We start from the raw sequence: 13,277 nt of genomic DNA, 5'->3' as shown, positions 1-13,277 counted from the left end.
TGACTAAGCTGTGGGAACAAACAACTTCCCTCTGGCAACCCTCCCACTTCATCAGTTTGTGCCATTCATACTCTCCTCAACATATGTAAGCTCGCACCCCACGTTTCCTAGTCATCTGACGCCGGGTGGATAGAAGCTTGCCGCGTTTGAGGCTATTCCTCGGCTCATCCATAAGATACCGAGCGAAACCAGTCCGAGAACGAATCATGTTGTCCGAATGGCAAAACCTCGGTACACATAGCAATCCCGCTATGTTGGCTTCTAAAATCGGCCAATGATATATATCTGTGCTTCTCCACATTGTCGTGTCGCGATGAAAAGGTTGGCGGGATAACAGCATGTCTATCGGAAAGACGGACAAACAGCCCGAACAGGATGGGGTGGAGCGGGTGAAACTTAGGTACATAAGATTTGGATGGCCGCGCTCGAACAGAACGGTACCGAGCGGTGATACTCGCAACATATATTTTGCATCCCGGCTGCATGTAGCAAAAAGCATCTACACTCTCTTTTTCTCAGTCTCAGAGTCCTGGTCGCGGCTTTATATATTTACACATTTACAGCCATGAGCTCAAAAGTTGAGACTACTCTCCAGTCTCTGACACTGGAAGAGAAGATCACTCTCCTTGCTGGCAAGGACTTTTGGGAAACAGTACCAATCCCAGAAAAAGGCGTTCCTGCTATCAAGGTACGGCTTGCAACTATAACAATGGACGTGCATCGTACCTGACAATTGGAAGACCAGCGATGGACCGAACGGCGCACGCGGTGGAGTCTTTACTGGAGGAACACGAGCAGCCTGCTTTCCTGCTGCAGTATGCACGGCCGCAACGTGGGATCCTGCAAACGGAAAGCGGATTGGCCATGCCTTGGCAGAGGAAACCAAGACCAAGAGCGCGAGAGTGCTGTATGTGTACTTCTTATTAGCAGATGGACATCCCTAACATTTTATCATAGACTCGCACCCACCATGTGCAACCACAGGCATCCACTCGGTGGCAGGAACTTCGAATCATTCTCCGAGGATCCATATTTAGCCGGAAAGATGGCCGCCAATGTTGTGAATGGACTCCAGGAGAAAGGCATAGCGGCAACGATCAAGCACTTTGTGGCAAACGAGCAAGAGACGGATCGTCTGCGAGTCAATGAGATTGTCTCGGAACGTGCGCTGAGAGAAATCTACATGAAGCCTTTTGAGATCACTGTCAAAGAAGCCAATCCTCTTGCCGTCATGACCTCGTACAACAAGGTCAACGGTACACATGCGGACTCAAATGAGTTCTTATTAAAGCAAGTTTTGCGTGGCGAATGGGGCTGGAATGGCCTCATTATGAGCGATTGGGGTGGTACAAACTCTACTGCTGACTCACTGAATGCTGGACTGGACCTCGAGATGCCTGGACCTACAAGATGGCGTAGCGTTGAAGCAGTGACTGAGGCAGTTAAGAGGGGTGAAGTTACAGAATCTATTATTACTGAGCGAGCGAGGAACATTTTGAACCTGATTGAGAAGGTAGGAGCGTTCGAAAACCCAGAGATACCACCAGAACGGTCTATAGTCGACCCCAAGCATTGCAAGCTCATCCGCGATGTTGCCGGACAGGGAATCACGCTGTTGAAGAATGATGGTGTTTTGCCGCTCAGAAAAGAGCAAGTCAAAGGCAAGAAAATTGGGCTTTTTGGTCTGGCCAAGGAAGCTCTTATCCATGGCGGCGGTAGTGCGTCTTTGAATGCTCACTACCGCATCACGCCAGAAGAAGGCCTCAAATCTGCATACGGCGACGACGTAGAATTCAAGTTCGCTAAGGGCGCATCAACATACCGTCTCATGCCCCCTCTATCAAAAGGCTGTAGAGACATGGAGGGAAATGATGGGTGGACCATGAAGCTTTTCGACAAAGACAACAAAAGTAAACCGATCAAAAGCGCCCACCATGTCAAAGAGGCTGCGTTCTCTCCTCTGCTGGAACATCAGGCCAAACACAGCGAGGTCTGTTTTGGCGCCACTTTTTACCCTGCAGAGTCTGGCTTGCATTATCTTGGATGCTCAGGTATCGGCCCAACGACTGTATACATCGGCGGGGAACTCGTTTTCGAGCAAAAGCACAACTCACCCGACGCAATGGGTTTTCTCTTCGGCGGCAACCCCGAGAAAGAGTTCCGCGTACCTTTAATCAAAGACCAATGCTACAAGATTGAGATAATTTCAAAACCACCAACCGGCAGCAATGACGACGCCGGTATCCTTGACGGCCTCCCAGGCTTCAGACTGGGCTTCATGTACGAATCAGAGCACGACAAAGACCTCGCCGCCGAAGCTCAGGACGTTGCAAAAGACTGCGACTACGCCATCGTCTTCACCGGCCACACTCCGGTCTGGGAAACCGAAGGCCAAGACCAAGCCAGCTTCCACCTACCACGCGAAGGCACACAAGACAAGCTCATCACCGCCGTATCCTCCGTCAACCCCAAAACCATTGTCGTAAACTCCACCGGCGTAGCCGTCGCCTTGCCCTGGCTCGACAACGTCGCCGCCCTCGTCCAAGCCTGGTTCCCCGGTCAAGAAGCCGGAAACGCCATCGCAGACATCCTGTCTGGCGCCGTGAACCCCTCAGGCCACCTCCCCATCTCCTGGCCCAAACGCATCGAGGACGCGCCTGCCCATGGCAATTTCCCCGGCGAGAGAGACGACAGCGGCCAGCTCACCGTCAAATACGCCGAAGGCGTTTTCGTGGGCTACAGACACTACGATCGTCTTGACAAAGGAAAGGTACATTTTCCCTTTGGATTCGGGCTTTCGTATACCACTTTTACCATTTCCAATGCCGCTGTTGCTAAGCTGGCTGAGGGTACCTTTAATGCTTCTGCTAGAGTCACGAATACGGGAAGCGTGGCTGGAGCCGTCGTGGTGCAGTTGTATGTTGGGAGGAAGGAAAAGTCGAGTGAGCATCCGGCCAAGACGCTTGCCGCGTTCCACAAGGTGGTTTTGCCGCCTGGAAGGGAGGCGGTGGTTTTGCTGCCATTTGCGAATAGGGATTTTGCTTACTTTGATGACGAGGCCAAGGAGTGGGTCGTCGAGAAGGACTTGTATGAATTTTCTTTTGCACAGAGTGCTGGGCATGTGGATGAGGTTATTGAGCTTGAGCTTGAAGGGGTGAGGGGGTTGAAGATTTGAAAAGTCTGTCGAATGGATGGATTTTTTTTTTGGCGGGGAACGGGTAGGAAGATATTCACATGATGCGATAATTGGGGGTTATTTTGGTAATTAGCGGTTATGAAGATAGAGAGAGAGAAATTATTATAGCTTCTCCAAACGGTGTTGTCCATAATGATCCTGCCCTCGTGACATTCAACCGCATGATGTTCTAGTCCTAGCATATGTGGGACTTTGCATGTAGAAACTCGGGGTCGTAGATGTATTGCTCTTGGGCAAGCACAGAGATTACATGTTTAACAACGACCTTGTGTGGATATCTCAAAAAAGAAAAGAAAAGTCACATATACCAAATACGCACCTGGAGTCTCACCCAAAATCTCTCGTTCCAGACAAGCACGCATGCATTAAGACTTGTCGCATTTTTTGGTTCCTGGAGAAACACCAGTGTTGTGCATCACGCTGCATATCCGCACACCCCCTCCCTACCAACCCACTTCAATCTCAGAAGAAATAAACCGAAATAACAAACACTCCAAAAAAGGCACCACCGTATCTTACACCTACCCATTCCACACTACTACATAGTGCCGTCGTACATCTGCATACCCTAGCACCTCACCCCCACCCCAGTGGTGAGCGTCGCCCGGAAACTCGTAAAAAAACAAAAAAAACCAAGTCAGCGTAGTCGATACCCGACCGAACCAACGTAGACGCTGCAAAGCGATCTATCCAGGGGCCAGATGCTTTTAATCCTTATCACTCGCCTTCTTTTACTTTTTTTTACGTGCTTTCCCCCCCATCTCACACGTCGCAATACCTTCTCCCACTCCAACGAGGCGGTCAAGCCCAGATAAGCGCATTCTGGCAATATCTTGGCTTTGTCTCCAACACATCTCTCTCTATGCTCTCTTTTTTTTTTGCCATCTTACCGCTCGAATCTCGCCGGAAAAAAACCGTGGCGAGAGATAAAGTACCGAAAGTGACCCCTCCCCGAGTTTTTTCGGCAGTCGATAGACCCAAAAGCAAAAACTCGGCCCCCGTCCGTGTCCCCGTGTCCACACCCACATACACACGCCATTTGTACATATAAGTGTATGTGATAAGGTTTTACGCGTATTTGTCAGCCAGACGGACGCAAAGAACTGAGGATGGACCGTGAGTCCATTCTGATGCTAAGAACGTGCGAACTTGTCGTGTTACAACGTTGAACCCAACAGAATAAGAGGATGATTGCTGCCCAAAAGCCCTAAAGTTTGGAACAGGCCACTACTGTGACATGGGTGGATAAGCTGGCATTTGGCGCTTTTTCCTTTTCTCCACTGTTCCGTGTAACGTTGCGGGTTGGAAAAGGAAAGAGGAAAATGGTTAGACGGGTCGAAAGCGCGGCTGAGGGAGAATGGGACACTTGGCAGACTGTGTATACTAGTGCTTGTGCCAGATATAGTGGCAAAAAGCAACAGTATACAGCCTTTATCTGCCTGTATGGTGTCAGTCAGTGCAAGAGCCCCTCCCACACTTCTGATGTTTGTTTTCAAAGGCTCCATTCATCCCACTCTTGCAGCCCCCAAGCTTGACGTTTTGTTTTTTCTCCACGTTGATCCTTTTGCACCTTGATCATCATCCCCCACAGCCCCACGCCGCTAGAAAAGTCGTAAAGTACAAAGAAGCGAAAGTCGTCGGCTTCTCCGCGTTGGAAAGCTTTCGGGCAAGTATTTCCGCAAGAGAGATGCGGTACCATTACTCGCTTTCTATGGTGTACATATGTACATATGTTGATGCAGAAACAGACAAGGTGCTGTGGAGTCCCTTTTGACTAGTATACCATTGTTCTCCTGAGATCATCCCACCATAAGCCCATGGGCGAGCACGACACATGTCTTGATATCCCTGCAAGACTAGTCGAAAGCGGTATGGCGCATACACCGCCACAACGGCACACGCAAACACACCGCAATCTTGGGCCAGCGTGCACAGTCCCTCATGGGCAAAACTTCAAAATTGCATGCTGACCCTTGATGCGTATGTATCGTGAATTTTGATTATGCATGTGCTTCGGTAGGGATCATGGGTGCGGGCATCGTAGGTTCTAGATGCGCATGTGTCAGGGCCCAGCGGCCAGGTCTAGAATGTTTTGTTCAACGTGTTATTTTCTGCCTGGACAAAAGGCTTCACCATCACAGCGTACAGCTGCCAGGAGCGGATAATCACGCCGTGGCGCTGCTTTGCCATGTGTGAATGTACGTATCCGTGTGGGTCCTATTGGGTGGCACGCAGACAAAAAGGTTTCGTCCGTAGCGCAAACGGGGGAAGACAGCGAGTGGATACGGAGCAGTACACTCTTGATCGGTTGGGCTCCATGTGCCATGAAGCGCCCGGCAAAGCCGACTTCTCGGGATTCCTACCGGAAGACGTATTTCACCGGGAGCGGGAATCAAAATGTGCCCGTGGACCTTATACGTAAAGGTAAACGTTGCTTCTTCCTCAGGAGGGCTTGTGACAATTCTTCGATGGCGTAGAGAAAAGGTGGGGCTGCATCATGGCAAACTGTATCTCCGGCAAACGGCAATGGCCGGATTTACCTTCCGTCTCTTCTGATTGCATGGACAGCCTTGCATGTGGGATGCATTTGTTGAATAAGATATTGAACAATCGGCGGGTCACGGTGAGCTGGCTCTGATGCTTCTCCTCATGGGAATTGCCTCTTCGGTGCGGTGGTATTGCTTCTGAATGAACACAGTAAACCGAACCAGGGTTTTTAGTAGTCGTCTCCGCTTTGTTCAAGGGTGCGAGACTGGATGCAGACGAGAGACAGGACTGTCAATCCCTCCATGTCTGTACAAGCAAACAGTGGGGGAGGGACGCCAAGGAAAATCGCATCAACGGATGGAAACCAAATGTATGGAACATGGAATGATGGGTAAGCAGAGGATTAGACGATTAGGTAGGCCATGACTTTAAACGCAGTTACAAGTCAGAGGAGAGGAGAACGGCGAAGAAACATATGTTACATTCAGGGCAAATGGGAAAGGAAGGCAGGAAGGAGCAGACGACGTAAGTACGTAACACAACTGACAAGGGTGCAATGCAATAAGGAAAAATGCTTCACCCACTTAATCCAAAAATTGTCAATCATCCGGCTTTGTAGTCTCATTTTGCCTCGTGACAAGCATTCCATCGTCAGGTCTTGGTCTTTATTAGTGCAACAGAAAAAACCCAAGCCACTGTCAATGTGATCTTGCTGCCCAGCAGCGCCACCAAGATCGAATGCTGACTTGCTTCTGTCAAAAAAACAACAACATAAAGTGACAACCTATGCGGCTCACTCACGTTGCTTCGCCCGAAAATCATACGCTTGATGCACTCCAAGCCCCAGGTATCGTGCGATGAGGCCGGTTCAAGCAGGATGACTGTCTAGATTGGTCGCATCTGAGGGAAAATGCCAGTGGGTCCAACGGGCATGACGGGTGCACCTGCAGTTGAGGGGCCTAAGCGGTGGAACATTTGCACCAGGCGCTCTCCAACACTAGGCTCGAGTTCGGTGCCATCCCTTGCAATCTTGACTTCGCGGTTGGCATTCCATGGGTTGCGAAGACCCCTTGCGCGGTAAAAAGGAAGGCGGTTTGTTGAAATCCACTCAATCTTGAATGGCTTGCCCCAGCCTTGCGCGACGGCTGCGGCATCTCCATCCACTGCTTGATGAGGTGCTTCCTCTTTTTCGGCTTTGCTGGATTCTTTCTCTTCCTCTCCTTCTTCTTTCTCTGCATCAGACAGCTCTGCCTCCCAAAAAATGGTGCCACGCGCAGAGTCGTCGATGATCCTTCCGGGCGGTGCCCACTCAGTTGCTGCAGTAGGAATCGATTTAGGCACATCTGACGCATCGATGATGGCCTCGGGCTTGGGTGCCGAACCTATCACGCGAGAGCCATCATCGAGAATTGGTGATGCCATGCGGGCGTAGCCAAAATATTCGCCCGACTTGTTCGCAGAAAAAATGAGGTACACATTTTGAGCAGACTGTCTTGCGTCAGTTACACGTAGTGAATTGTAACCAAGCACAACTCACCTGAAAGGCTTTGTTCAGGATATCCTCATTGTGAGACTGGGTAGCCCAAATTCCGTTCCGTACGCTGAGCTCCAGATCTTGTAGCGTGAGGCTCTTGACAATAAAGTATTTGTTCGCAACATCAGTAGAGGGTTTCTCGACGTCAATGCCTTTCTGAACAGGCGGCTCGACTGCACCCCCTGCGAGATCATCAGGGGTACTATCTTGGGCCGGCGTTTCTGGTCGAGAAGCATGCTTCTGCTGGTCTATCATAGCTGAAGGTGCCGTAGGAACACCTGACGCTGGGGCTGAACTGCGTCGAAGACGACAGACTAGTCGTACGCCATTGAAGCGTGAATCGTGGAATCGATGCATTGCAGCCGTACAAGACTCCTCTGTACGATAGTTGACAAAGGCACAGTTGCTCTTGGAAATCAAGAACAGGCTTTCAATGTCTTTTGTAGCATCGCGGGAGAAATGGTCCTTCAAAGCAACTACCGTAGTTCCAGGAGGAAGGTTTCCAACCCAAAGTGCGTGTCCAGACTGTTTGGGCTTTCGCGGCGGTCCACGGGGAATCGAACTTATAGGTCCCGAGCGAAGTATTCCTACACGAGCAATTAGCCTTCGTGTTCTTGGAAATGGCGGTACCACACAAACAGGTAGGAGAATCCTGCAGACCTACCGGAGGGCGATGCCAACTGGGTACCATAGGGAGACGTAAAGGTGGCTGGGTCACCTTGGAAGCTTGCTGTAGACATCCGAGGGCCTGGGAAGTTGCCATCAATATGCGAATGATCTGCGGTCTGTCCCTGCATACCAGCGTTTGAGAAACTTGCTCTTTTACCGTACATTGCTTGGCCTTGGGGAGCCTGTGCTGCGAATCCCGGACTGAAATGCCCCTGGGGGCCATATGGCATGGGATAATACATGTAGTGCGAGGCTTGTTGATAGTGTTGGTATGGCGCTTGCATCGGCGCCGCACCAGCTGAACGAGACTGGTTGGTGGTAAAAGAAGGGTAGGCGCTGTACTGAGAGCCATGCTGGGGCATGAAGGATTGTTGGTGCATGCCCATAGGAAAATTAGGTCCATATGGCGAGTGTGATGGCATGGTGCCTGGCATTTGCAAGTTGTGGCCAAGTTGATACGCCAGGGCCGATGTCGATGCGCCTGAAAGTGAGTGTGGTACTGTCGGAGCATTGAGTGAGGAATCATCGCCGGCGCTCAAGTCTGGCAACGTCCCAGTCATTGCGCCCATGTTAAGCGAAGATGTGTTGTGTTCTTGAGGTTGATAGTGTCCGGTCGGATGCGCGGCTGAGCGGAAGTCTTGTCGATGCTGACCTTGGGGGAGAGCGCTGAGCTGAGAGTAAAACGGAGAGCTTGTGTCGGGTTTTGTAAAAGGAGGATTTCCATCACGCACAAAGGCAGTCATAGGGTTATCCATGGCTTGAGGCCGCGGGCCAGGTGGTAAGTCGCCCATGTGCTGTTCGTAAACGACCGGAAGAGGCACCCACTGTTGGACCCAAACGAAAGCCATGTTAGTCCATGTTACACCTAGAAAAAAGAATTCTAGGAAAACGAATGTGCAAATGCCCGGTGCCGCACCAGTCCGTAAAGGTAGACCACGACATACCTAGTTCTACTATATCAATCAGCCTTGGTGAGATGTGGCAATCCGGGGACGCCAGATGCCGAGAGCAAGTCGCTTTCTGGGGGAAATGGTAATGGTGATGTGACAGCGAAACAAAGGAGGCTGTAAAGTGCTCGCGTGTAAAAAAAGAAGTCCAAAAGTAGGGGAAACCCTTTTGAGGGAAGATGAACGACTTCGGTTGATGTACCGGCTAGAGAAAGAGCTCGCTTAAGGCGGAACGAAGACGATGGTCAGAATTACACAACCACTCAAATGACAGAAACGATCTTGTAAGGCTCCGTGAGGTTTGACGGCGCAACGGCAGGGACCGCAATGAGGGCAAGCGTACATGCGGCAGATATTAGAAGCTAGGATCACAGGGAGGAGCTCACTGGCGGGTCTAATGAGAACGGGAAGCCCGCACGAGGGTTTTCGCGGGTTTTCTGCTTCAGTCGCCGCTGTCCGCAGTAACAGTCGGCCTTCTGATTGGCTCTGGAGGGTTCAAGTTGTGGCTGTCAGGATGGGAAGTGGAGCGGCATGGTCTGAACCGACACACTGGAGGCGAAACGATCACCGTAGCGAAATGAGAAAAGGTTGATTGGATGGCTGAGTCAATGAAAGGTAGAACGTAAGCGTGGAGAAAAGTGGTATTTCATCACATGTGGCGAGTGATGCCGTTTCTAGATTGCCATGGGCCGATGGCGCTGATCATGGACTATCTTACCAAAGCTTAGCGGGTCCCTTGTAGCATGCTTCGGCGGACAGAAAAAAGTTAGATTCGGCTTGTATAACGGAAGCCCGAGATCTACCAAGGGATGCTGGTGTATCCCTTGTAACGGTGCGTGTTTGTCTGCAATGGCGAAGAAAGTATTCGACCACCCAAGTCGCGCTAGCCCTTTGTTCCAAACCCCTTCAGTGCTACTGGGTCATAAGATTCATGCTTTAGTTCAAGATGGTGAAGTAATCCTACACCACCCAGGGCAATGGGTCCGAAATGCACGCAGCTATACTGGCCAATTGACAAGGCCATCGGGAGGGTGATCAGATGCAGGCTGCATGGACTGAGCCGCCCAGAGAAGTCCGGTCGCCTAGAGAGCAGGGAAGAGGCGTAGACGCCGCGTGGACGCGTTAGGGCACCACGATAATGACCAGGTATTGAGCCAGCTCAGGGCGCTGACAAGGGACCCGGCAAAAGCATCGTCAGGGCTGTCAAGCTGCACGCAAAACCCAAGCAGACTCGGCGGTGATACTTCCTTGGTAATGCTGCAGTAAGGCGTCGAGACCAGAGCGGAAGAAGGATGGAGCGTGCGGGTATACTGTACGCCCTGGAGCCCCGTGAAGGTTTAGCGCCACAGCGACTTGGATGGCGCGAACATGGGCGGCCAAATGTCAGCAAGCTGGCTTGAAGGCGACAGCAGAACGACATCTGACAAGGTCGACTGGGCTTGGTCAGCCCTCGGCGGTCCGCTGGGCTGGGTGGCCCGCAACCGTTTCCTCAAACATAAGAACGGGTTATGGGGCTGCCAATAACGGGGATGTGGGACTACTCGACTCCTACAGACGTCTTTGCCACGCTATCGGCGTGACCGCATCTCGACATGTTCAGAGATCTGCGCGCCACAGCACAGCCACCATGCTTGTGCCTGCGCGGTTATGATCATCACCCGGCGAGCAGCCTACCGACGCAGCACCTGTCCCGTCTGCAAGGGTGTTTATGGGTTTGTAGAGTATGACGCTGGTGGTGTAAGAATAGACTACTGCAGATCCTGTATTGTAGGCATGACGGCAGGGTCACGGCGAATTGGCCGCACCACTCCTCGCTCTACGCCAGCTTTGCCGTGTCGCTGCTGTCGCATGCAGCCCGTCATACGTGTGCAGGCGTGCATGCATACTTACTAGGGCTCGAAATGGCATGCGAACGCCTTCACAGCCTAGAAAGCACACCTGTCCTCTACGCTAATGTCGAACTTGTGACATGGAACACGCCCGGCTGGGACTCCACCCGGATATTTAAGGTGGCGTTATTTGCATCCGCATCAAGGGTCCAGCGATAAAGTTCCAGTCAAATCAGCTTGCAGTGGCCGATACCCACTCTGATACTGCCGTAGAGCCTCTTCGTGTTCACGGACGCGGCTAGATTCTTGCGGGGTCCTCGATACTCTAAATGAGCAGGGTTCGTCGCAACTTTTCACCTTGTGGAGATGGAGAGTTCCGGTAGGCCCGTGTAGCTTTTCCCGACCTAGCCGTTCGCAATCATTGCTCCGACCAGCATGGCCATAGTGAGGCAACTGGGGCTGTGGAGGATCTGCTTTCAATGTTCTGCTTCATTTTGCCCAAGCGGCTTCTGCCAGCAAGCGGACTAAAAATACATGCATGTATACGTATGTATGTATGTATGTACATAATATGTACATACATACATGGTCCCTGGCGATCTTTCATCATCCCCACACACCTACCTATCTCTTGCACTTGAACGGGCGCGCTTGGAGTCTTGCCACTGAACGGGAAACCAGGTATACATCCCTCGTCATACTTGACTGTTAGCATATGCTAGATACCCGCGGAGAATAGCTGATAGGGCACCAGAAATACAAATCACGGCTGCTAAGCTTCGTTCGTCGTTAGAATATTATGCATACCATCGCGATCTGGATATAGGGGCTGACTTTAGGGCGACATAGTCGGCTATGTGTATTCTACTATCTTGCCAATCGGTTTGCATACGTGCGACCGGCATCGGCACGTCGTTAACTGTGTGAGGCGATATGTTCAGCTCCAGGAGACAATCCAGTCTCGGATTCCGAGAAGCCTAGGTGCGCATGACTTTCGTTTACAGCCTGCTAAAAGCATTCATGCACATGCGAACGAAGAAATACGTACTTTCCAGGCGCAATGTGAAATCGCGGGTTTCTCCATGGAGGAACGTGAACCAATAGCAGCGGCGCAGTGACATGTCGAACATTTGCCGTGGGCCCTTTGACGACTAGCGCTCGTCCCTGTTATTGGACACTACCAAACAAGAGAGCGCAGAGCCTACCCGGCATACCTGCCCATCCCATCCGGCAATTCAATATTCCGACTGCATTCAAGTTCACCGTGCCACGAACTTATTCAAAAACTCCTCGATGTATTGAAAATAATGAGGCTCCGCAACAGTATCATTGTGGCTACCATTTGGCAGTTCTCTCCATATTTTCGGGGCTTTGCAAACGTCAAACAATCGCGTCATGTGCGAGGGTCTGTCCAAAAGAGTTAGTTATAGAGATTTCGTATGAGATAGACTGAAATCTAAAAAAACCAAGGAGCTGGTGGCTGCTTACGGAATGATTTCGTCCTTGAGACCACTAAGAAAAAGAATGGGTATCTTTGTAATCTTCGAAATCGTCTCTTCTGTGGGCCATATTTGATGGCATAGGGGTGCCAGGAAACGAGCAGGAGGAAAGGCGCTGCTTCTGGTCAGTGACGTCACCTAATAGATGGTACCCGACTCACGTTGGTATAAGTTTTCTCATGGAAGTAAAGGTATTTTCTAGGATGATGGCTGCAATGTCGCCTTCTCTTTGGTTCCTGGCAGCTAACCCCACAGCAACAGCGCCGCCAATACTCTGGCCGTAGATTACGATTTTGGTGTCGCGGAGCTCGTGTCGTTGGCGAATGTAGTCGAGTCCAGTCTGTGCATCGATCATGAGCCCCTTTTCATTGGGGTTGCCAGACGATAGGCCATAACCGCGATATTGTAACATCAGCACATTACATCGCAGCTCGTTCTCCAGTATCTTTGCGATGGGAAGACGGTAGCCTATATTGCCCGCGTTGCCGTGGAACATGAGGATGGTAACGTTGCGCGCATGTTGCCTGTTGGCTCGAATGAGAAAGGCGCTTAGCGACTCGCCATCCGGTGTAGGAATAAATAACTCTTCAGAGTCTGTGATGCCAAATTGCGAGGGTCTGGGTACATTTGTGCGAGCATCTGGGGGAAAGTTTCGCGGATATATGATCTCACTATTGTTGTTAGCCATGTCGACAAAATTGATTACAGCCATTGTGTACTTTTGCTTGAAGTAGAGGAGGCCGCTCAGCAGGGCAGCGATTCCAGATGATGCGATGAGCGGAACGCGCAGGTAGCCCATGAATGAATCGAGCGCGGAAGCCATGCTGCTGGGGCGGCCTCCAGTATCTGTGGGGCGTGTTGAGGATGCAATGGCAGGCGCCGAGCGGCTTCTTGAGAACAGGGGTTTTGACGGAGGCGGAGATGAAGTTGTAGGCGAGGAAGAGAAGGGAGGAGAAATAGGAGACTCAACCATCCGGAATGCTGGACATGCGAGTGTACAGGGCGTTCCAACGCGCAAGTACAGGAGTGAGTTGGAGTGTCGCATAGTGCGGCTGAAGGTTTCAGCCAGTTGCGCAGTGCCAAGACATGGAGCTGCGTAGCTCGGGCTGCCTGGTA

General features: G+C 51.2%; 3 protein-coding genes across 3 annotated transcripts; 1 reads left to right on the top strand and 2 right to left on the bottom strand.

Annotated features, from left to right (window-relative positions):
* Window positions 1-338: 338 nt before the first annotated feature.
* On the top strand, window positions 339-3,286 carry PSV08DRAFT_228683 (glycoside hydrolase; the record flags this gene model as incomplete). Its single annotated transcript, XM_014224351.1, has 4 exons — window positions 339-400; window positions 520-688; window positions 741-907; window positions 958-3,286. The coding sequence occupies 4 exons, from the start codon at window positions 339-341 to the stop codon at window positions 3,173-3,175; spliced, it is 2,616 nt and encodes an 871-aa protein (XP_014079826.1). The 3' UTR covers window positions 3,176-3,286.
* A 3,193-nt stretch (window positions 3,287-6,479) lies between these two features.
* On the bottom strand, window positions 6,480-8,917 carry PSV08DRAFT_11369 (YT521-B-like domain-containing protein). The gene is made up of 4 exons (XM_014224352.2): window positions 8,831-8,917; window positions 7,882-8,710; window positions 7,221-7,804; window positions 6,480-7,171 (listed from the first exon to the last, which is right to left on the bottom strand). The coding sequence occupies exons 2-4, from the start codon at window positions 8,675-8,677 to the stop codon at window positions 6,569-6,571; spliced, it is 1,983 nt and encodes a 660-aa protein (XP_014079827.1). The 5' UTR covers window positions 8,678-8,710; window positions 8,831-8,917; the 3' UTR covers window positions 6,480-6,568.
* A 2,530-nt stretch (window positions 8,918-11,447) lies between these two features.
* PSV08DRAFT_404262 (Alpha/Beta hydrolase protein) lies at window positions 11,448-13,181 on the bottom strand. The gene is made up of 4 exons (XM_014224353.2): window positions 12,881-13,181; window positions 12,323-12,832; window positions 12,151-12,276; window positions 11,448-12,069 (listed from the first exon to the last, which is right to left on the bottom strand). Exons 1-4 carry the CDS (start codon window positions 13,132-13,134, stop codon window positions 11,922-11,924), a joined length of 1,038 nt encoding a protein of 345 aa, XP_014079828.2. The 5' UTR covers window positions 13,135-13,181; the 3' UTR covers window positions 11,448-11,921.
* Window positions 13,182-13,277: the final 96 nt, after the last annotated feature.

The sequence above is a fragment of the Bipolaris maydis genome (assembly GCF_028858645.1).
Source record: "Bipolaris maydis strain C4 unplaced genomic scaffold PSV08scaffold_12, whole genome shotgun sequence".
Classification (NCBI taxonomy): Eukaryota; Fungi; Ascomycota; class Dothideomycetes; order Pleosporales; family Pleosporaceae; genus Bipolaris; species Bipolaris maydis.
The sequence above is the reverse complement of the archived record's forward strand: the minus strand, read 5'-3'. Positions and strand labels throughout refer to the sequence as shown.

Bases quoted from the DNA above. Each gene is read 5' to 3' on its own strand.
- PSV08DRAFT_11369 (XM_014224352.2), bottom strand. From the start codon at position 8,677: ATGGGCGACTTACCACCTGGCCCGCGGCCTCAAGCCATGGATAACCCT. The intron at 7,805-7,881 runs GTAGGTCTGCAG...TTGCTCGTGTAG, and splicing joins CCAGTTGGCATCGCCCTCCG to GAATACTTCGCTCGGGACCT. The intron at 7,172-7,220 runs GTGAGTTGTGCT...GACGCAAGACAG, and splicing joins TCCTGAACAAAGCCTTTCAG to TCTGCTCAAAATGTGTACCT.
- PSV08DRAFT_404262 (XM_014224353.2), bottom strand. From the start codon at position 13,134: ATGGTTGAGTCTCCTATTTCTCCTCCCTTCTCTTCCTCGCCTACAACT. The intron at 12,277-12,322 runs GTGAGTCGGGTA...GACCAGAAGCAG, and splicing joins ATGAGAAAACTTATACCAAC to CGCCTTTCCTCCTGCTCGTT. The intron at 12,070-12,150 runs GTAAGCAGCCAC...TCTTTTGGACAG, and splicing joins CTCAAGGACGAAATCATTCC to ACCCTCGCACATGACGCGAT.